The sequence below is a fragment of the Nyctereutes procyonoides genome, unplaced genomic scaffold (assembly GCF_905146905.1).
Source record: "Nyctereutes procyonoides isolate TBG_1078 unplaced genomic scaffold, NYPRO_anot_genome, whole genome shotgun sequence".
Classification (NCBI taxonomy): Eukaryota; Metazoa; Chordata; class Mammalia; order Carnivora; family Canidae; genus Nyctereutes; species Nyctereutes procyonoides.
The window spans coordinates 57,302,780-57,318,009 of NW_026575043.1; the positions used below are offsets into that span (position 1 = coordinate 57,302,780).

The 15,230-nt window shown below is 37.0% G+C and overlaps 1 protein-coding gene across 4 annotated transcripts in view; it reads left to right on the top strand.

Annotated features, from left to right (window-relative positions):
- KNTC1 (kinetochore associated 1) overlaps positions 1-15,230 on the top strand; it is a 79,901-nt gene that overhangs the window by 49,363 nt on the left and 15,308 nt on the right. For all 4 annotated transcript variants that reach the window (XM_055323147.1, XM_055323149.1, XM_055323148.1 and 1 more), the window contains 14 exons: positions 53-109; positions 619-782; positions 2,000-2,104; positions 2,492-2,620; positions 3,244-3,360; positions 4,561-4,670; positions 6,760-6,967; positions 9,524-9,613; positions 10,490-10,661; positions 10,741-10,799; positions 10,924-11,140; positions 12,530-12,603; positions 12,865-13,075; positions 13,191-13,300. In XM_055323147.1, coding sequence (XP_055179122.1) covers positions 53-109; positions 619-782; positions 2,000-2,104; positions 2,492-2,620; positions 3,244-3,360; positions 4,561-4,670; positions 6,760-6,967; positions 9,524-9,613; positions 10,490-10,661; positions 10,741-10,799; positions 10,924-11,140; positions 12,530-12,603; positions 12,865-13,075; positions 13,191-13,300 — 1,823 coding nt within the window. The remainder of the gene's footprint in view (positions 1-52; positions 110-618; positions 783-1,999; positions 2,105-2,491; positions 2,621-3,243; positions 3,361-4,560; positions 4,671-6,759; positions 6,968-9,523; positions 9,614-10,489; positions 10,662-10,740; positions 10,800-10,923; positions 11,141-12,529; positions 12,604-12,864; positions 13,076-13,190; positions 13,301-15,230) is intronic.

Sequence of the window (15,230 nt, forward strand, 5' to 3'; positions counted from 1 at the left end):
TTGGAATATGAATTGTTTTATTTAGTGTTACATATTTTACTCTGTTTTGTAGAAAGCAAGAGACATCCCTTGGATTCTACAAGTTTACCATACTGCTCTATTAATGAAGGTATTTGACATCAGAAATGTACACTGTTGTAAATACGCCAATACAGAAATTCCTTGAAATCTTGGATACGAATCTGACTTAATGTTCTTGATATGGTTATTTAATTCTTATAGTCACAGTGTTAGTCTTCCAAAGGGTCAGGAGAGTGTGTTATTTGGCTCATGACATTAATGTTTATGAATCTGTTCATAAATTTTGGCCTTCCCCCCCGCCCAAAAAAAAAAATTTGGCCTTCCCAATGGAGAAGGTTTTTTTTTTTTTTTCCAGCTAATGACTTAATAAGCATCTCAAAATAGACAAGTTATAATCATATTTAGTTATTTTCTGGTTTAAATCAAGTCCATGTTAATTCTCTCATTTACTTTGAGAACCAATTCTATGATCATCATCTCCACTGAAAACATAGGCTGTCCCTGGAAACAATTTTCAGTAATATCTTTCTTTCTTGAAAAAAATCTAATTGGATTAACATACTTTTCCTGAAATGAAACACTTCTATCATTTCACAGGAGACAACCTTATTTTACCTATTATAAACTCCATCTCTGCCCTGCTCCAAAACCTTCAAGAATCTAGCCAGTGGGAGCTGGCCCTAAGATTTGTCATTGGTTCATTTGGTACCTGTCTTCAGCACTCTGCATCAAGCTTAATGAATGACAGTCTGAGTGGAAAGGTATAGTTTCGAGAACAAATGTTTTCACTTTGGATGAATATAGATAAAAGTACTGCCAAACAAAGGAATTTGGAGTTCACATTTTCTCTTTTGACTCTGAAGCAAGGAAATTGATAATTTGTCAGAGTTAAGAAACAGTTGCTGAGCAGCTACTAAGATTCGGGTGTAGTTCAGGGTTCTTGCAAACTCATACTCAGTCTCAACAACCCGAGAGTCTCCATTTTGCAAATGAGGAAGCCAACTGAGGGAGGTGAAATTAGTTGGCTGAGGTTTTAGGTTGCAGTGGTATGTCTACTTATTCCAAACTCAGTGACCACATTATGTCAAAACTCTGCTATTTGTTTTATTATGGCCCAAATTATTATAATTGTTACCTGATGGCATTCTAGAAGGGGTGCCTGAGTGGCCCAGTGGTTGAGCATCTGCCTTCGGCTCAGGTCATGATCTCGGGGTCCTGGGATCAAGTCCTGCATCAGGCTCACTGAAGGGAGCCTGCTTCTCCCTATCCCTAGGTCTCCGCCTCTCTCTGTGTATCTCTCATGAATAAATACATTAAAAAAAATTTTTTTTAAGTATCTAGAAGACAAAGTACCTGTTGATAATGTTCTTATGAAACTAGTCTCTGAGAGAATTGTATTCACTGCTATTCTATTGATATTTATTAAATACCAATTTTTTAAAAAGTTAACTTTATTTAGGTATAGCTTTCAAATTGCACATTTTAAGTGTATAAGCCAGCGTAGTCACCATGTCATCAACACCACAATCAAGAGAGAGTATTTGAAATGGTTCCTTTTTGCTCCTTCCTAGTCAGTTTCACCACAACCCCCCCACACATGCCCTCCGGCCTTAGTGATTTGTCATCATAGATTAAATGCCAATACAGGGGATCCCTGGGTGGCACAGCGGTTTGGCGCCTGCCTTTGGCCCAGGGCGCGATCCTTGAGACCTGGGATCGAATCCCACGTTGGGCTTCCGGTGCATGGAGCCTGCTTCTCCCTCTGCTTGTGTCTCTGCCTCTCTCTCTCTGTGTGTGACTATCATAAATAAATAAAAAATAAATAAATAAATAAATAAATAAATAAATAAATAAATAAATGCCAATACATTTTGCTTATAATGATGAATTTCCGAAGTTCCTTAATATTTAAGAAAAGTTTTTAGAATGATGCATAGATTGAAGTGGGCCTAAAGATTCTTTTGTTCTTTTCTAAAAGTTGTTTGGAGAGGCCACATTAGTTAAATCAAAGCATGTTGTTATGGAATTGAAAGAGAAAGCCGTTACATTTATCAGGGGAAATGCTACAACATTATTGTACAAAGTGAGTATCTGTTCTTGGTAAGCTCTCTTTTTTAAAATTAATTATTTTTTTTGCTCTCTTCTGGTTGCTTCTTATCTCTCAGTGAGGATAAGAGTTGGGTGGGGAGGGGGTGTTGGGGTGTGAAGAGAAGCTATGGAATTGTCATGTAGGGGAGAAGAAAGTAGGAGTTCTGTGACATATAGAACTTGTTAGAGTTGTTTCCTTAAATTTATAATAATGATAAAGGATGTTAAAACTAAGTAAACAAGTTGCAACTAAGTTACTTTAAATAACTTTTCCTGAAACACTCTTTCCTAAGGTCTATAATTAAATTTAGTAACAACCTTCAGAAGCCAGGTTCTGTTTTGATTGTAAAGACTGTCTTCTCTTGATGCTTTCTTCTTATAGGTATTTAATTGTCGCCTCGTGGATCTTGACTTGGCGTTGGGTTACTGCACTCTCTTACCCCGAAAAGAAGTGTTTGAAAAACTCTGGAAGCTCATAGATGAAGCATGGCATAATTATGACAAAATTTTGGTATGACCGATGGAAGCTCAGCTTCAGTTCTTGAAGTATTAAAAGATGTAGGGGAAGAAATGAAATTGGCTTTGCCCCCAGATCTTAAAGACTTAAGCAGAAGAAATGTCGAGCTCACTCACTTTCTACCAGCTTTTCCTTGAGTAGTGGCACACTAATGAACTACATGCATGTTATAAGCATTGCTCAACCCCCAAAATTTTAATATTGTTTACTTATTAAATCTGTATATAGTCATAGATCTTCACTTATATTTACCTTAGTGTATTTGAAATCTTAGACATGAGCCACTCCTTTTTTGTAGGACAAGGGTAATGGATACAAAAGTTCTCTCTGATGATATTTGTCTTAAAATTTGCTTTTTATGGGTGTTTTGTTTGCAGGGTAACCAAAATTTGGCCTTTTCTTTGAAGGAAAGCCAGACTAAATTTATGGTATCATACTACAAGTTGAATGACCTAATTATTGTATGAATAATGACTGTGTAGAAAGCAATATGTAACATTCTACACTGTTACCACAAAGAGAGGTTATGATTTTTATTGTTGCATTTCATCTAAAAGGTGTTAGAACATATTCACATATTTTATTTGCAATTGAATTTTATATTTTGATTTTTTTAGGCAGTATCTCTGGTGGGCTCTCACCTGGCCAGCCTCTATCAGGAAATAGAAATGGAGCTCAAGTTCTGCGAGCTCAGTACTGATGCCCGGTGGGGTATTCGTCTTGGCAAACTTGGGGTAAGTATTCTTTGGAATGCCATTAAATTTTATCCATTGTGATGATTTCCCTAGGAAAACAAAGCTCTCATTGCCTTTCTTTGGAGAAAGAATGTATATTGTAGACTCATAAATTTTAGTTATATTAAAATTTAATTGGTGTTTTAAAGAAATAAGGACCGTTTGCTTCATTTCTTTTTTCTATATTTTTAAGGAAATTAGAAGAGGCTTGATATTTTTGTCTACTTAGCTTTCTCATTTATAGAAATATATCTAGTATTAACATCCAAGGTGTTTCAGACCTGACCTGTAGCCTCATACTTTTGTGGTACTGTTTGGTTAAAGATAACATCAATGTATATACAGGTATGCCAAGAACTCTTACTAAGGAGGGACCGCTGGGTGGCTCAGCAGTCTTCTGCTCAGGACGTGATCCTGGAGTTCTGGGATGGAGTCCCATATCAGGCTCCCTGCAGAGAGCCTGCTTCTCTCTCTGCCTGTGTCTCTGCCTCTCTCTCTGTGTCTCTCATGAATAAATGAATAAGAATCTTAAAAAAAAAAAAAAAAGAATTCCTACTAGGGAAAAATCATTTTTCACTTTGTAAAAACAAAACCCTATTTTCTTTACACTCTGAATGAAAAACATTTTATTTTATTTTAGTTTTTTTAAAGGTTTTTTAATTTATTCATGAAAGACGCAGAGAGAGAGGCAGAGACACAGGCAGAGGGAGAAGCAGGCTCCATGCAGGGAGCCCGATGTGGGACTCGATCCTGGGACTCTGGGATCACGCCCTGAGCCGAAGGCAGAAGCTCAACCGCTGAGCCACCTGGGCTGCCCAAAACATTTTATTTTATACATACATAGTAACTTGTAATCACTGCAGAAATGGTATGTGTTTTGATGCCTAAATCATATGCAGTCATGGGACTGGTTATCGCTAACAACTATGCTCAACTGATGAAGAGCCGAAGGTTAGTGTGACTAAGAGAGGTATTTGACCCACAGCCAAGTATACCTGAATCTTAGGGTGATGGTCAAGTGGGTGGGATGATTTAAAAAAAAAAAAAAAAGAAAAAAGAAAAAAGAAAAAAAAAAGAAGATGGAGGAATCTAGAAAAATGTTTCTCTATAAAAAGGATAGTAAAAAAGTAAATTACCATGGTGTCCTTTTTCTAGTACATTTTACTTTATTGGGTTTTTTCTTTTGCTTTTTATTTCTAGATTTCTTTTCAGCCAGTTTTCAGGCAACATTCTCTCACCAAGAAGGACCTCATTAAAGCTCTTGTGGAGAATATAGATATGGACACAAGCGTCATTTTGGAATATTGCTGGTAATTCTTTAAACCTTAGTGGTATTTTTGCTGTTAGCTTAAAAAACAGGTACTCCTTACTGCAAGAAGATGATAATAAAGATGACTATGGTCCATGGACCTCTGATGTTTTCTTTTGTTCATCCCCAAACTGAGTAAATCTAGAACCAGATTAAATTTTCTTAAGTTATCATGTAACAGTGTTTCCCAGACTTGCCAAGTGATGAACATCACCTAAGTCACCTGATTTTAAATTATAGATTCCTGGGCCCTTCCCTTGTGGTTCTGACTCAGCAGATCTAGGCTGAGCCCCAAGAATCTGATCCTTAATAGGAAGGAGTTCCAGATGATCCCCATGTTCAGAAAGTTTGGGAATATTGTTGTGAGCAATTGAACGTATAAATCAGATTAACTCAGGGGCAGCGTCATCTTAAATTAAGACATAATGAAAAGTATGATTTAGGGAGATTTTTAAAAAATAATAAGTGAATAGAAAAAGCTTAAGACTGAATGTTTTGTTTATAGATAATAGTTCACTGTGATGAGTAGGAATAAATAATATCTCAGGTGTTTATCTAATAAATAGGATGACTAGTTTGGTGTCACATTGTCAGTTTCAAAGTGCTTTCTCCTACACCATCATTTAATTTTTACAATTTTTATTGCCTATTATCACCAGTTTATATATGAGGAAACAAACCCATGTTAGGTAACCTGCTCAAGGTCAAATAATAAGTGACTGCTTTAAAAATATTAAAGGTGCTATATGACCCTTATCCAGTTTGTGACAGAAGTTTGTGAAGTCAGAGTTAGTGTTATGAGGCTGCCTAGCACAGAGGCACACAGGCCACATAGCTTTCAAACCAGGTAGGTACCCAGCTTTTCCTGTAGACAGAGAACAGGTTAGTGAGGACCCTGGCCATCACCATCCTGAACCTGTAAAGGCAAAGGCTCTCGGCTGTTCATAGCTCTAAGTAGCTCTAACTATACTTTGAAATAACAAAACTATGCCATTCTTCAGTTTGAACTGCTACAAATCCAGACTGGGATGCACAACTTTCTTATTTATTAATTTGAACTCCTGGTAGATTTTTGCATATTGTTTTAAGGGACTGACCCCATTTCTGAAATGTAAATAGTTAGAATAATGTCAAATTTATTTTACAATCTTACTGCTTGTGTGGCATTGATTTGTATTTGTGTGATAGTGACACTTTTACCTCAAGGAGTCCAGCTGAATAAATTTAGCTGGCCTTTAGAATTTCAAATAATGAAATTTTAAAATGGTCCTACTTAAAGCTTTTCTTGGTATTTCAGTTATTCTGTATAGCAAATTAAACTATCATCTGATTAATAGGACTTCAGGCATTGGTATTGTCTTTTTGTCTATATTAGCCTTATTCTTAATTTTTTTTTAAGTCTTTATTATTTTTCTAATTCAAATGGAACATTCTAGAATCAAAGTTCCACATAATCTCACCCTTCAGGAATAATCACTGTTAAGAGTTTGGCCTATATTGTTTTTTTATTTCCCCTATGCACATACTAACACACATTCTTTAAATTTCTCAAACACAGAACCATACTTTACAAACCACTTCGTAGCATACGTCATTCACTTAACAGGATGTCTTATAAGACTGGTACATATAGCCCTTCTTCATAGCTCTTCAACTCTGGTATTCCTTTGTGTGAATAAGTTATTTAACTCCTTATTGATAGATGATTGAGTTCTCAATTTTTAAATATTACAAACATTTGGTGCAGTGGACATCCTTATTTGTGTACCTTGGCTACATCTGTGAAATGTATGAAAGTGGAATTGCAAAAATAAAATAAATAAAAAGAAAGTTAATTGCCCTATTAAAGGAATTAAATATTTTCAATTTTATTACAAATTTCTCCCCAGTATTGTGTCAACACGGCCACCAAGAATAAGATCTGATTTTTAAAAGGCAGTTATTAACTCTGATGGCAGCTATACAATCTGATAATGAGGCTGGGCAATGAGAAAGTTATTGGAGTCCAGTGATGGGAATGTGTTAGGGAGAAATTGTACAGAAACACATGCACATGGGAAGTTAGTAATGTAATGGAATACTTCTTTTAGCACATTTCAGTTGAACTGCGATGCAGCTCTTCAGCTATTCATCGAAATACTGCTACACAACACCAGTGCCAACCAGAGCCAGGGAGACGCGAACACACAGTCTGCAAAGCAGCAGCACCCTAAGATCCTGGCTAAAGCTCTGGAAATGGTTCCTCTGCTGACAAGCACAAAAGATTTGGTCATCAGTCTTAGCGGAATACTGTATAAGGTAGATGAATGGGGAAGTGAATGTATTGGGTCACTTCAAACATCTCTCCTACCCTTAGTTCATTTAGATATGTAGAGTAACGAGCTGGAAATGTAAGTCCTATATTTTTTATAAATTTTTAATTTTGATAATTTTAGATTTCTATCTTTTTAATATAGTTTATTTTATAATATTTATTTGAGAGAGAGCAAGAGTGTGCACACACACAAATTGGGGAGGGGTGGAGAGAGAAGCAGGCTCCTTGCTGAGTAGGGAGCCCAACATGAGCTCAATCCCAGGACCGTGTGATCACAATTTGAGCAGAAGGCAGATGCTTAATCACTGAGCCACCCAAGCACCCCTCTTTTTAATATAATTTAACATAGTAGTTTTCCTGTCTTTTTTTTTCTAAAAATAGAAATAGCCTTTTCCAGATTTTTGAAGATAGCACATTCTTTGAAAAAGATCAAACTAGAGAGAAATATAAAATCAAAAAGTGAAATTTTTCTATAACCCCATGCCCATATCTATGTTAAAAATGTTAGTAGTTTGGTGACTATCTTAGGTTAAATATCCTATCCTATTACTCTTTTTTTTTTTCACTTAATATATTATCATTACATGTCAGTACACATATATCTGTCTCATTTTTGACAGATACATATTATTCCACAATATGGATGAAACACACTATATTTATTTTTTTATTTTTTTTAAAGATTTTATTTATTTATTCATGAGAGACACACAGAGAGAGAGGCAGAGCCAGTGGCAGAGGGAGAAGCAGGCTCCATGGAGCGAACCCAATGTGGGAGTCGATCCCGGGTCTCCAGGATCACGCCCTGAGCTGAAGGCTGAAGGCAGACACTTAACCATTGAGCCACTCAGGTATCCCGAAACACACTGTATTTAACCAGGCCTTTATAGATGGACATTTAAATTGTTTGTACATTTCACTATTATGTTGTTAAAATGAATATTTTCATATATGTATATGTACATATTTGCCCTCTTCGTTTGATTATTTTCTTAGATCTTCCTGAGAATTGGAACTTTTAGTTTGAGGGATTGTTTCTTGGGGGAGTAAAAGTGGATAGAAGGGCGAGGACAATTATAAGACAACAAGAAATACTAAAGTTTCATATTTTGCGTGAAATTCAGCCAAAAATAATACAGACTTGCTCAAAAGTTCTAGGTACTACAGAAATCATCTTCCGGGGATCCCTGGGTGGCGCAGTGGTTTGGCGCCTGCCTTTGGGCCAGGGCGCGATCCTGGAGACCCGGGATTGAGTCCCACATTGGGCTCCCGGTGCATGGAGGCTGCTTCTCCCTTCGCCTATGTCTCTGCCCCTCTCTCTCTGTGTGACTATCATAAATAAATAAAAATTAAAAAAAAAAAACAAGAAATCATCAAATCATCTTCCCACTTAGTTCACTGTGATTATTCTTGTGACTTTATTTGGCATTTAAGAAATGGGAAAAAAAGTAATGTGTGGGCAGAAACAAAGAACAAAGAGAATACTTCCTTCTTTTTATGAACATATATAGGTGCCACCCAATTAATTTTTGCATTTCAGTATATGATTAGAGCCAGAATGGAATCCTTTGAGAAACTTTTTCTTGGAGGCCTCATTTCCAGTTACATCATTTCCAAAAAAAGGTCCATTTCCTCCAATTGTACTTTTCCCATCTTTTTTTTTTTTTTTTTTTTTTTTTTTTTTTTTTTTTTACTTTTCCTATCTTAAATGGAAGACGTAGAATTCTAAGTTAAAAGTCTTACAAGGGATGCCTGGGTGGCTCAGTGGTTGAGTGTCTGCCTTTGGCTCAAGGCCTGATCCTGGAGTCATGGGATTGAGTCCCACATCAGGCTCCCTACTCCCTACATGGAGCCTGCTTCTCCTTCTGCCTGTGTCTCTGCCTCTCTCTCTCTCTCTCTCTCTCTCTCTCTCTCTCTCTGTGTGTCTCATGAATAAATAAATAAATCTTGTAATAAAATAAAAGTCTTACAAAATTTTGAAATTTTGATATATTTATTCTTTCTAGATTTTTAGTACCCTAGGAACAGCTTTCTTTTTATTTTATTTTATTTTATTTATTTATTTATTTATTTATTTATTTATTTATTTATTTCAGCTTTCTTTTTAAAGTTACTTTGGAAACATTTTAAAGAATGTTTATCTTCATAAAGAGCTAGTTTTAGAGATAAAAACATTTCAGTTTGACTTTTTTGTTTGTTTTTTGAGAGTGCTCATGAGGGCATGGGTGGGGGGAAGGGCAGAGGGTGAAGGAGAGAGAGAATCTTAAGCAGTTTCCACACCCAGCATAGAGCCAAACAAGGGGCTTGAGGCTTAATCTCCTGACCCTGAGATCATGACTTCAGCTGAAATCAACAGCCAGACACTTAACTGACTGAGCCACTCAGACTTCCCCATTTCAGTTCATTTTTAAAACAATAATCTAACACTATAGTGCACTAAGATTTTATATTTATGATCTGTACTGATGACCATTATTGAATAAAACCATCTTTTGGCCTGGCATGATCTTAAGTTTTGATATTTTTAAATTTTTATATAGTTGGATCCCTATGACTATGAAATGATTGAAGTCATCCTAAAAGTTATAGAAAGAGCTGATGATGAGATAACCAACATCAATATTAATCAGGTATAACTAATATATTATACATTTAAAAATTACCTTTATGCTGCTTTTTGGATCATTTACAGAATTGCAGTCATGTATTATCTTTCTGGACTATCCTTTCTGCTCTGTATTTTACTCCTGTCTTCTTTGAAGGGCATACAGAAGTAAAAAAGACTTTTCATGCTTTCTATATTTTATCATTTACCTTAATTCTATTTTTGCTTTACTAAAGCAATTTAAACTTGTCCAAGGGCATGAAGTCACTGAAATACTAATTTGGAAGAATTAAAGCAAAATTTTTGTGATTCAAAAGAAGGGGAAAAGATGTATTGTGTGGGACCCAGAGTTCGATTCCACTTACTATATTAGTAGGTAGGACTGACTCAATTCTAGTGCTTTCAGTAGTTTCTTAGTCTTTTCTGAATTTTGGTCATAGTAGCTTTTATCTCTTTTTAAATTGGATTTTAAAAATTAAGAGACAATGTGTTGATTCAAAAGGTTTTGCAGGCCCCCAAAATATCAGATTTAAGCTAACAAAAAGTAAAGGATGTAAAGGGTTAATTTTAGATCTACTGCTTATGTATTTAAAATGGAACCAAGTATTTTTTAGATCTCTCATACTGTTGGGAGAAGGCATGGGAAACTGTCAAATTCACAAAGACCCCACCAACCACAGGATTCCCATTAGTTTCTCCACACATAATTTCTTTAATCATTGTATAAATTATGGTTTTGGTTTAGAAGAATAACCTTAGAGGTAAAACTACAGAAGTTTTGTTTATCTTTTTGAAAACAAGACCATCACAGAAATGGAAATCCATGATGCTATCAAGCTAGACAATTCAGAAACAGGATTGGTTTAATCTCACAGGAAATTACATTTATATTTTAATATAGGCATTGAGTCTTCTGAAACATTTGAAATCATACAGAAGAATATCTCCTCCAGTGGACCTAGAATATCAGTATATGTTGGAGCATGTGATAAGTTTGCCATCAGCCGCCCAAACTAGATTGCCTTTTCACCTAATATTCTTTGGCACAGCACAGAACTTCTGGAAAATTTTATGTATGTTCCTTAATTTCTTATGACTGTTATTGAATAGCCAAAAAAAAAAAATTTCTTAACCAAATCATTTCCTTTTTAGCTACAGAACTCAGTGAAGAATCTTTCCCAACACTGCTCTTGATTTCTAAGTTAATGAAGGTAAGACGTATCTTTATACCCTCTAGGTAACTTAGACCCCGTATAGAAGGATTTTGTGTGGCTTTCGGGTAAAACCCTTAAAGGTGCTCATATAAAACAGACTTTTCTTTTCCTCTCTTTGAAGTTCTCTTTGGACACTCTGTATGTGTCTACTGCCAAGCATGTTTTTGAAAAAAAACTGAAGCCCAAGCTCCTGAAGTTAACAGAAGCTAAATCCTCAACACTGATTAACAAGGAAATAACTAAGATCACTCAAACCATTGAATCCTACTTATTGTCTATAGTTAACCCAGAGTGGGCTGTGGCTATTGGCATAAGTCTTGCCCAGGATATCCCAGAAGGTATGGATTCTTCCTCTAAATAGGCTCAAAATGTTTGGCTTCTTGTTTTGAATTTGCAGTAAAAAAGAAAATGGACTTCTCTGTCTTTAAGGAGAGGCATTTAAAGCTATTGATGTTAGTTTAAAATGTTGTGTGTCCTGTTTTCACTTCACTGCACTTGGTGCATTGCTGACACTGTTAAAATTTGCTGAATATTGAAAAGGCTCCAGTCAATTCAGCAAGGGTCCCTGAAGCTTATCAGGCTGCAGAGATGTGGGCGCTCCTCCCTCTTGTTGGTAGGGATAGAAATTGATGTTTCCTAATATCCACTCACATTTCTGGTGATGAATCTTTACATGTTCTTGCATAACCAAAGAACACACAAGCACAGGCACTTATTGCCATGTTTTTATTTATAACAAGTTGAAAATAACTTAAAAAAATTTTTTTTAAGATTTTATTTATTTGAGAGAGAAAGAGAACAAGTAGGGAGGAGGGGCAGAGGAAGAGAGAAGCAGACTTCCTGCTGAGCAGGGAGCCTGACTTGGGCTCGATCTCAGGACCCCCGGATCATGACCTGAGCCGAAGGCAGATGCTTAATACACTAAGCCACCCAGGCACCTCATAACTATATATTTTTTTAAGATTCTATTTATTTATTCATGAGACACAGAGAGAGAGAGAGAGAGTCAGAGACACAGGCAGAGGGAGAAGCAGGCTCCATGCAGGGAGCCCGATGTGGGACTGGATGCCGGGTCTCCAGGATCAGGCCCTGGGCTGAAGGCGGCGCTAAACCGCAGAGCCACCTCGGCTGCCCAACTAATTTTTTTTTTTTTAATGCTTATTTGTCAGGAACTTGTTTTAAAAAGAGAGCATAGGGGTCCCTGGGTGGCGCAGCGGTTTAGCGCCTGCCTTTGGCCCAGGGCGCGATCCTGGAGACCCGGGATCGAATCCCACGTCGGGCTCCCGGTGCATGGAGCCTGCTTCTCCCTCTGCCTATGTCTCTGCCTCACTCTCTCTCTCACTGTGTGACTATCATAAATAAATTCTAAAAAAATAAATAAATAAATAAATAAATAAATAAATAAATAAATAAATAAATAAATATAAAAAAATAAAAAGAGAGCATATTCATATAATGAAATACTGTGTAGTTGATTTGGAAAGATACCCAAGCTATAATATATATATATAATATTAAGTATATTAAGTGAGAACAGTGAACTGTACTACCTCTATGATCTTACCTCGTTTTGGTTAAAATGTGTGTATCCTTCTGTCCTATTTAAATTGTATTTTTACTCTGAGAATGCATTCTCATTTTTAAAAAATAGTCTTTTTAATTTGACTCAAATACATTTGTCTTGAAAAGATTAACATTTGCTTAATTAAGGATCTTTGTCTTCTCAGGTTCCTTCAAGATGTCTAGCTTGAAATTCTGCCTGTATCTGGCTGAGAGGTGGCTACAGAATATTCCATCTCAGGTGTGTCTGAATTGCACAGTGGATGATTCCTGTCTCTTTTCACTTAAATTGTGCTCCTCTGGTATACCTTCTCATCTTGTCCTCATATCGGGCATCTTTAAGGGTTGTATGCCTAAAATGAAGAAAGATTAGGGTTTATGTAGCTATGTAAGAATGTAACTTAAGGCAGGGAGGGACCTCAATTGACAAAGAGATTCTTCGTTTCACCTGAGGTTTAGAGCATGAGATTCTCTTTTTACCTGTGTGGGTTTTTTTTTAAAGGATGAAACACGTGAAAAAGCAGAGGCTTTGTTGAAGAAGCTTCATATTCAGTACCGACGATCAGGCACTGAAGCTGTGCTCATAGCCCACAAGCTAAACTCCACGGAATATCTAAGAGTGATAGGAAAACCAGCGCATCTCATTGTCAATCTGTATGAACACCCTAGCATAAGTCAAAGAATTCAGAACTCGTCCGGCAAAGATTATCCAGGTGAGGACAAAATGCTGCTTATCTTTCTGCTCAAGAACTATCATTTTGATTCTCAGTTTTCTTTCATTGAAAACTTGGGTTTTTCTTTTAAAATCCTTTATCTTGAATATCTCAGATATTCACACAGCCGCCAAAGAAATTGCCGAAGTTAATGAAATTAATTTGGAGAAGGTCTGGGACATGTTGTTGGAGAAGTGGCTGTGCCTGTCCACAAAACCTAGTGAGGTAAGTCCATTCTCCAAGAGGATCTATTGTTACATCTGTTATCCCACACTGACAGAAGCTTCTAATTAAGAGCTCACACTCTTAGAACAGGAACATTTGCTGCTTTTAATACCTTCTGTTATCTGATGAGTTATAATGAAGTTTCCTTTTTCTTTTCATTTAAATATTGTTTTGCAACTATTTTACTTTTTTAATTGGTGATTCCAGATGAACTCTTATATAAAAGAAGTGGGGGATCCCTGGGTGGCGCAGCGGTTTGGCGCCTGCCTTTGGCCCAGGGCGCGATCCTGGAGACCCGGGATCGAATCCCACATCGGGCTCCCGGTGCATGGAGCCTGCTTCTCCCTCTGCCTGTGTCTCTGCCTCTCTCTCTCTCTCTCTCTCTCTCTCTCTCTCTCTCTCTCTGTGTGTGTGTGTGTGACTATCATAAATAAATAAATTTAAAAAAAAATTTAAAAGAAGTGGCCTGTTCTTAGATTAATGTGACTAACTTTTTATTTGAAATAATTTTAAATATACTGAAAAGTTGCAATAGTTTTAAAGAATTCCTATACACCCAGCTCCTTCAGTGTTTAACATTTTGCCATATTTTCTTTGCCCTATAATATATTTACTTGTAATATCTTTCTGGACTGAGAATGAATTGCATATGGCATGCCTCTTTACACCTTAACAAGTTGATATTTCCTAAGAACAAGGCTTTTCTCTTACTTAACCACATTATAATGATCAAAATTAAATAATTTAAAATTGATAACACTATTGATACAACACAGAGCTCAAATCTGGGCAGCCCGAGTGGCTCAGCGATTTAGTGCCTGCCTTTGGCCCAGGGTGTGATCCTGGAGACCCGGGATCGAGTCCCACATCGGGCTCCCTGCATGGAGCCTGCTTCTCCCTCTGCCTGTGTCTCTGCCTCTCTCTCTCTCTCTCTCTGTGTGTCTCTTGTGAATCAATAAATAAAATCTTAAAAAAAAAAAAAAGAGAGAAAATCCTGCCTAAGTGGTATCATGTCCTTCTCAAGGTATGAAATGAGGAAGCATATGATGTCTAATTTGCCCTAATAGCTCATGTGAATTTAAATAACCGGGTGTCCCTATTACATAGTTAACTATATTTCCTTTTATAACTATTAAACTGAGACAATTTAATAACTTGCTCTTTTTTTTTTAAGATTTTATTTATTTATTCATAAAGACATAGAGAGAGGTAGAGACATAGGCAGAGGGAGAAACATGCTCCCTGCAGGGACCCCGATGCAGGATTCAATCCCCGGACCCAGGATCACAACATGAGCCAAAGCAGACTCTCAACCCCCAAGCCACCCAACCGTCCCTAATTTGCTCCTCTTCAAACTCCTTTCCCCAATTTTGCATATGTTGATGATTTCTACACCAGTCTGCTTTTTTTTTTTTTAAGATTTTATTTATTTATTAATGAGAGAGACACAGAGAGAGAGAGGCAGAGACACAGGCAGATGAAGAAGCAGGCTCCGTGCAAGAAGCTTGATGTGGGACTCCATCCCGGGTCTCCAGGTTCACACCCTGTTGAAGGCGGCGCTAAACCCCTGAGCCACCAGGGCTGCCCACCAGTCTGTTTTGACTGTGGTAGGATATTGATCTTTTTATTTTTATTTTTTTAATTTTTATTTATTTATGATAGTCACATAGAATGAGAGAGAGAGAGGCAGAGACACAGGCAGAGGGAGAAGCAGGCTCCATGCATCGGGAGCCCGACGTGGGATTCGATCCCGGGTCTCCAGGATGGCGCCCTGGGCCAAAGGCAGGCGCCAAACCGCTGCGCCACCCAGGGATCCCGATATTGATCTTTTTAAAGGGATCTGGCTAATTGATTTGCAAAATGTCTCATTCTTACGATGTTTCTCATGATTAGATTCAGGTTATGTCTTTTGGCAAGAACACCATGTAGG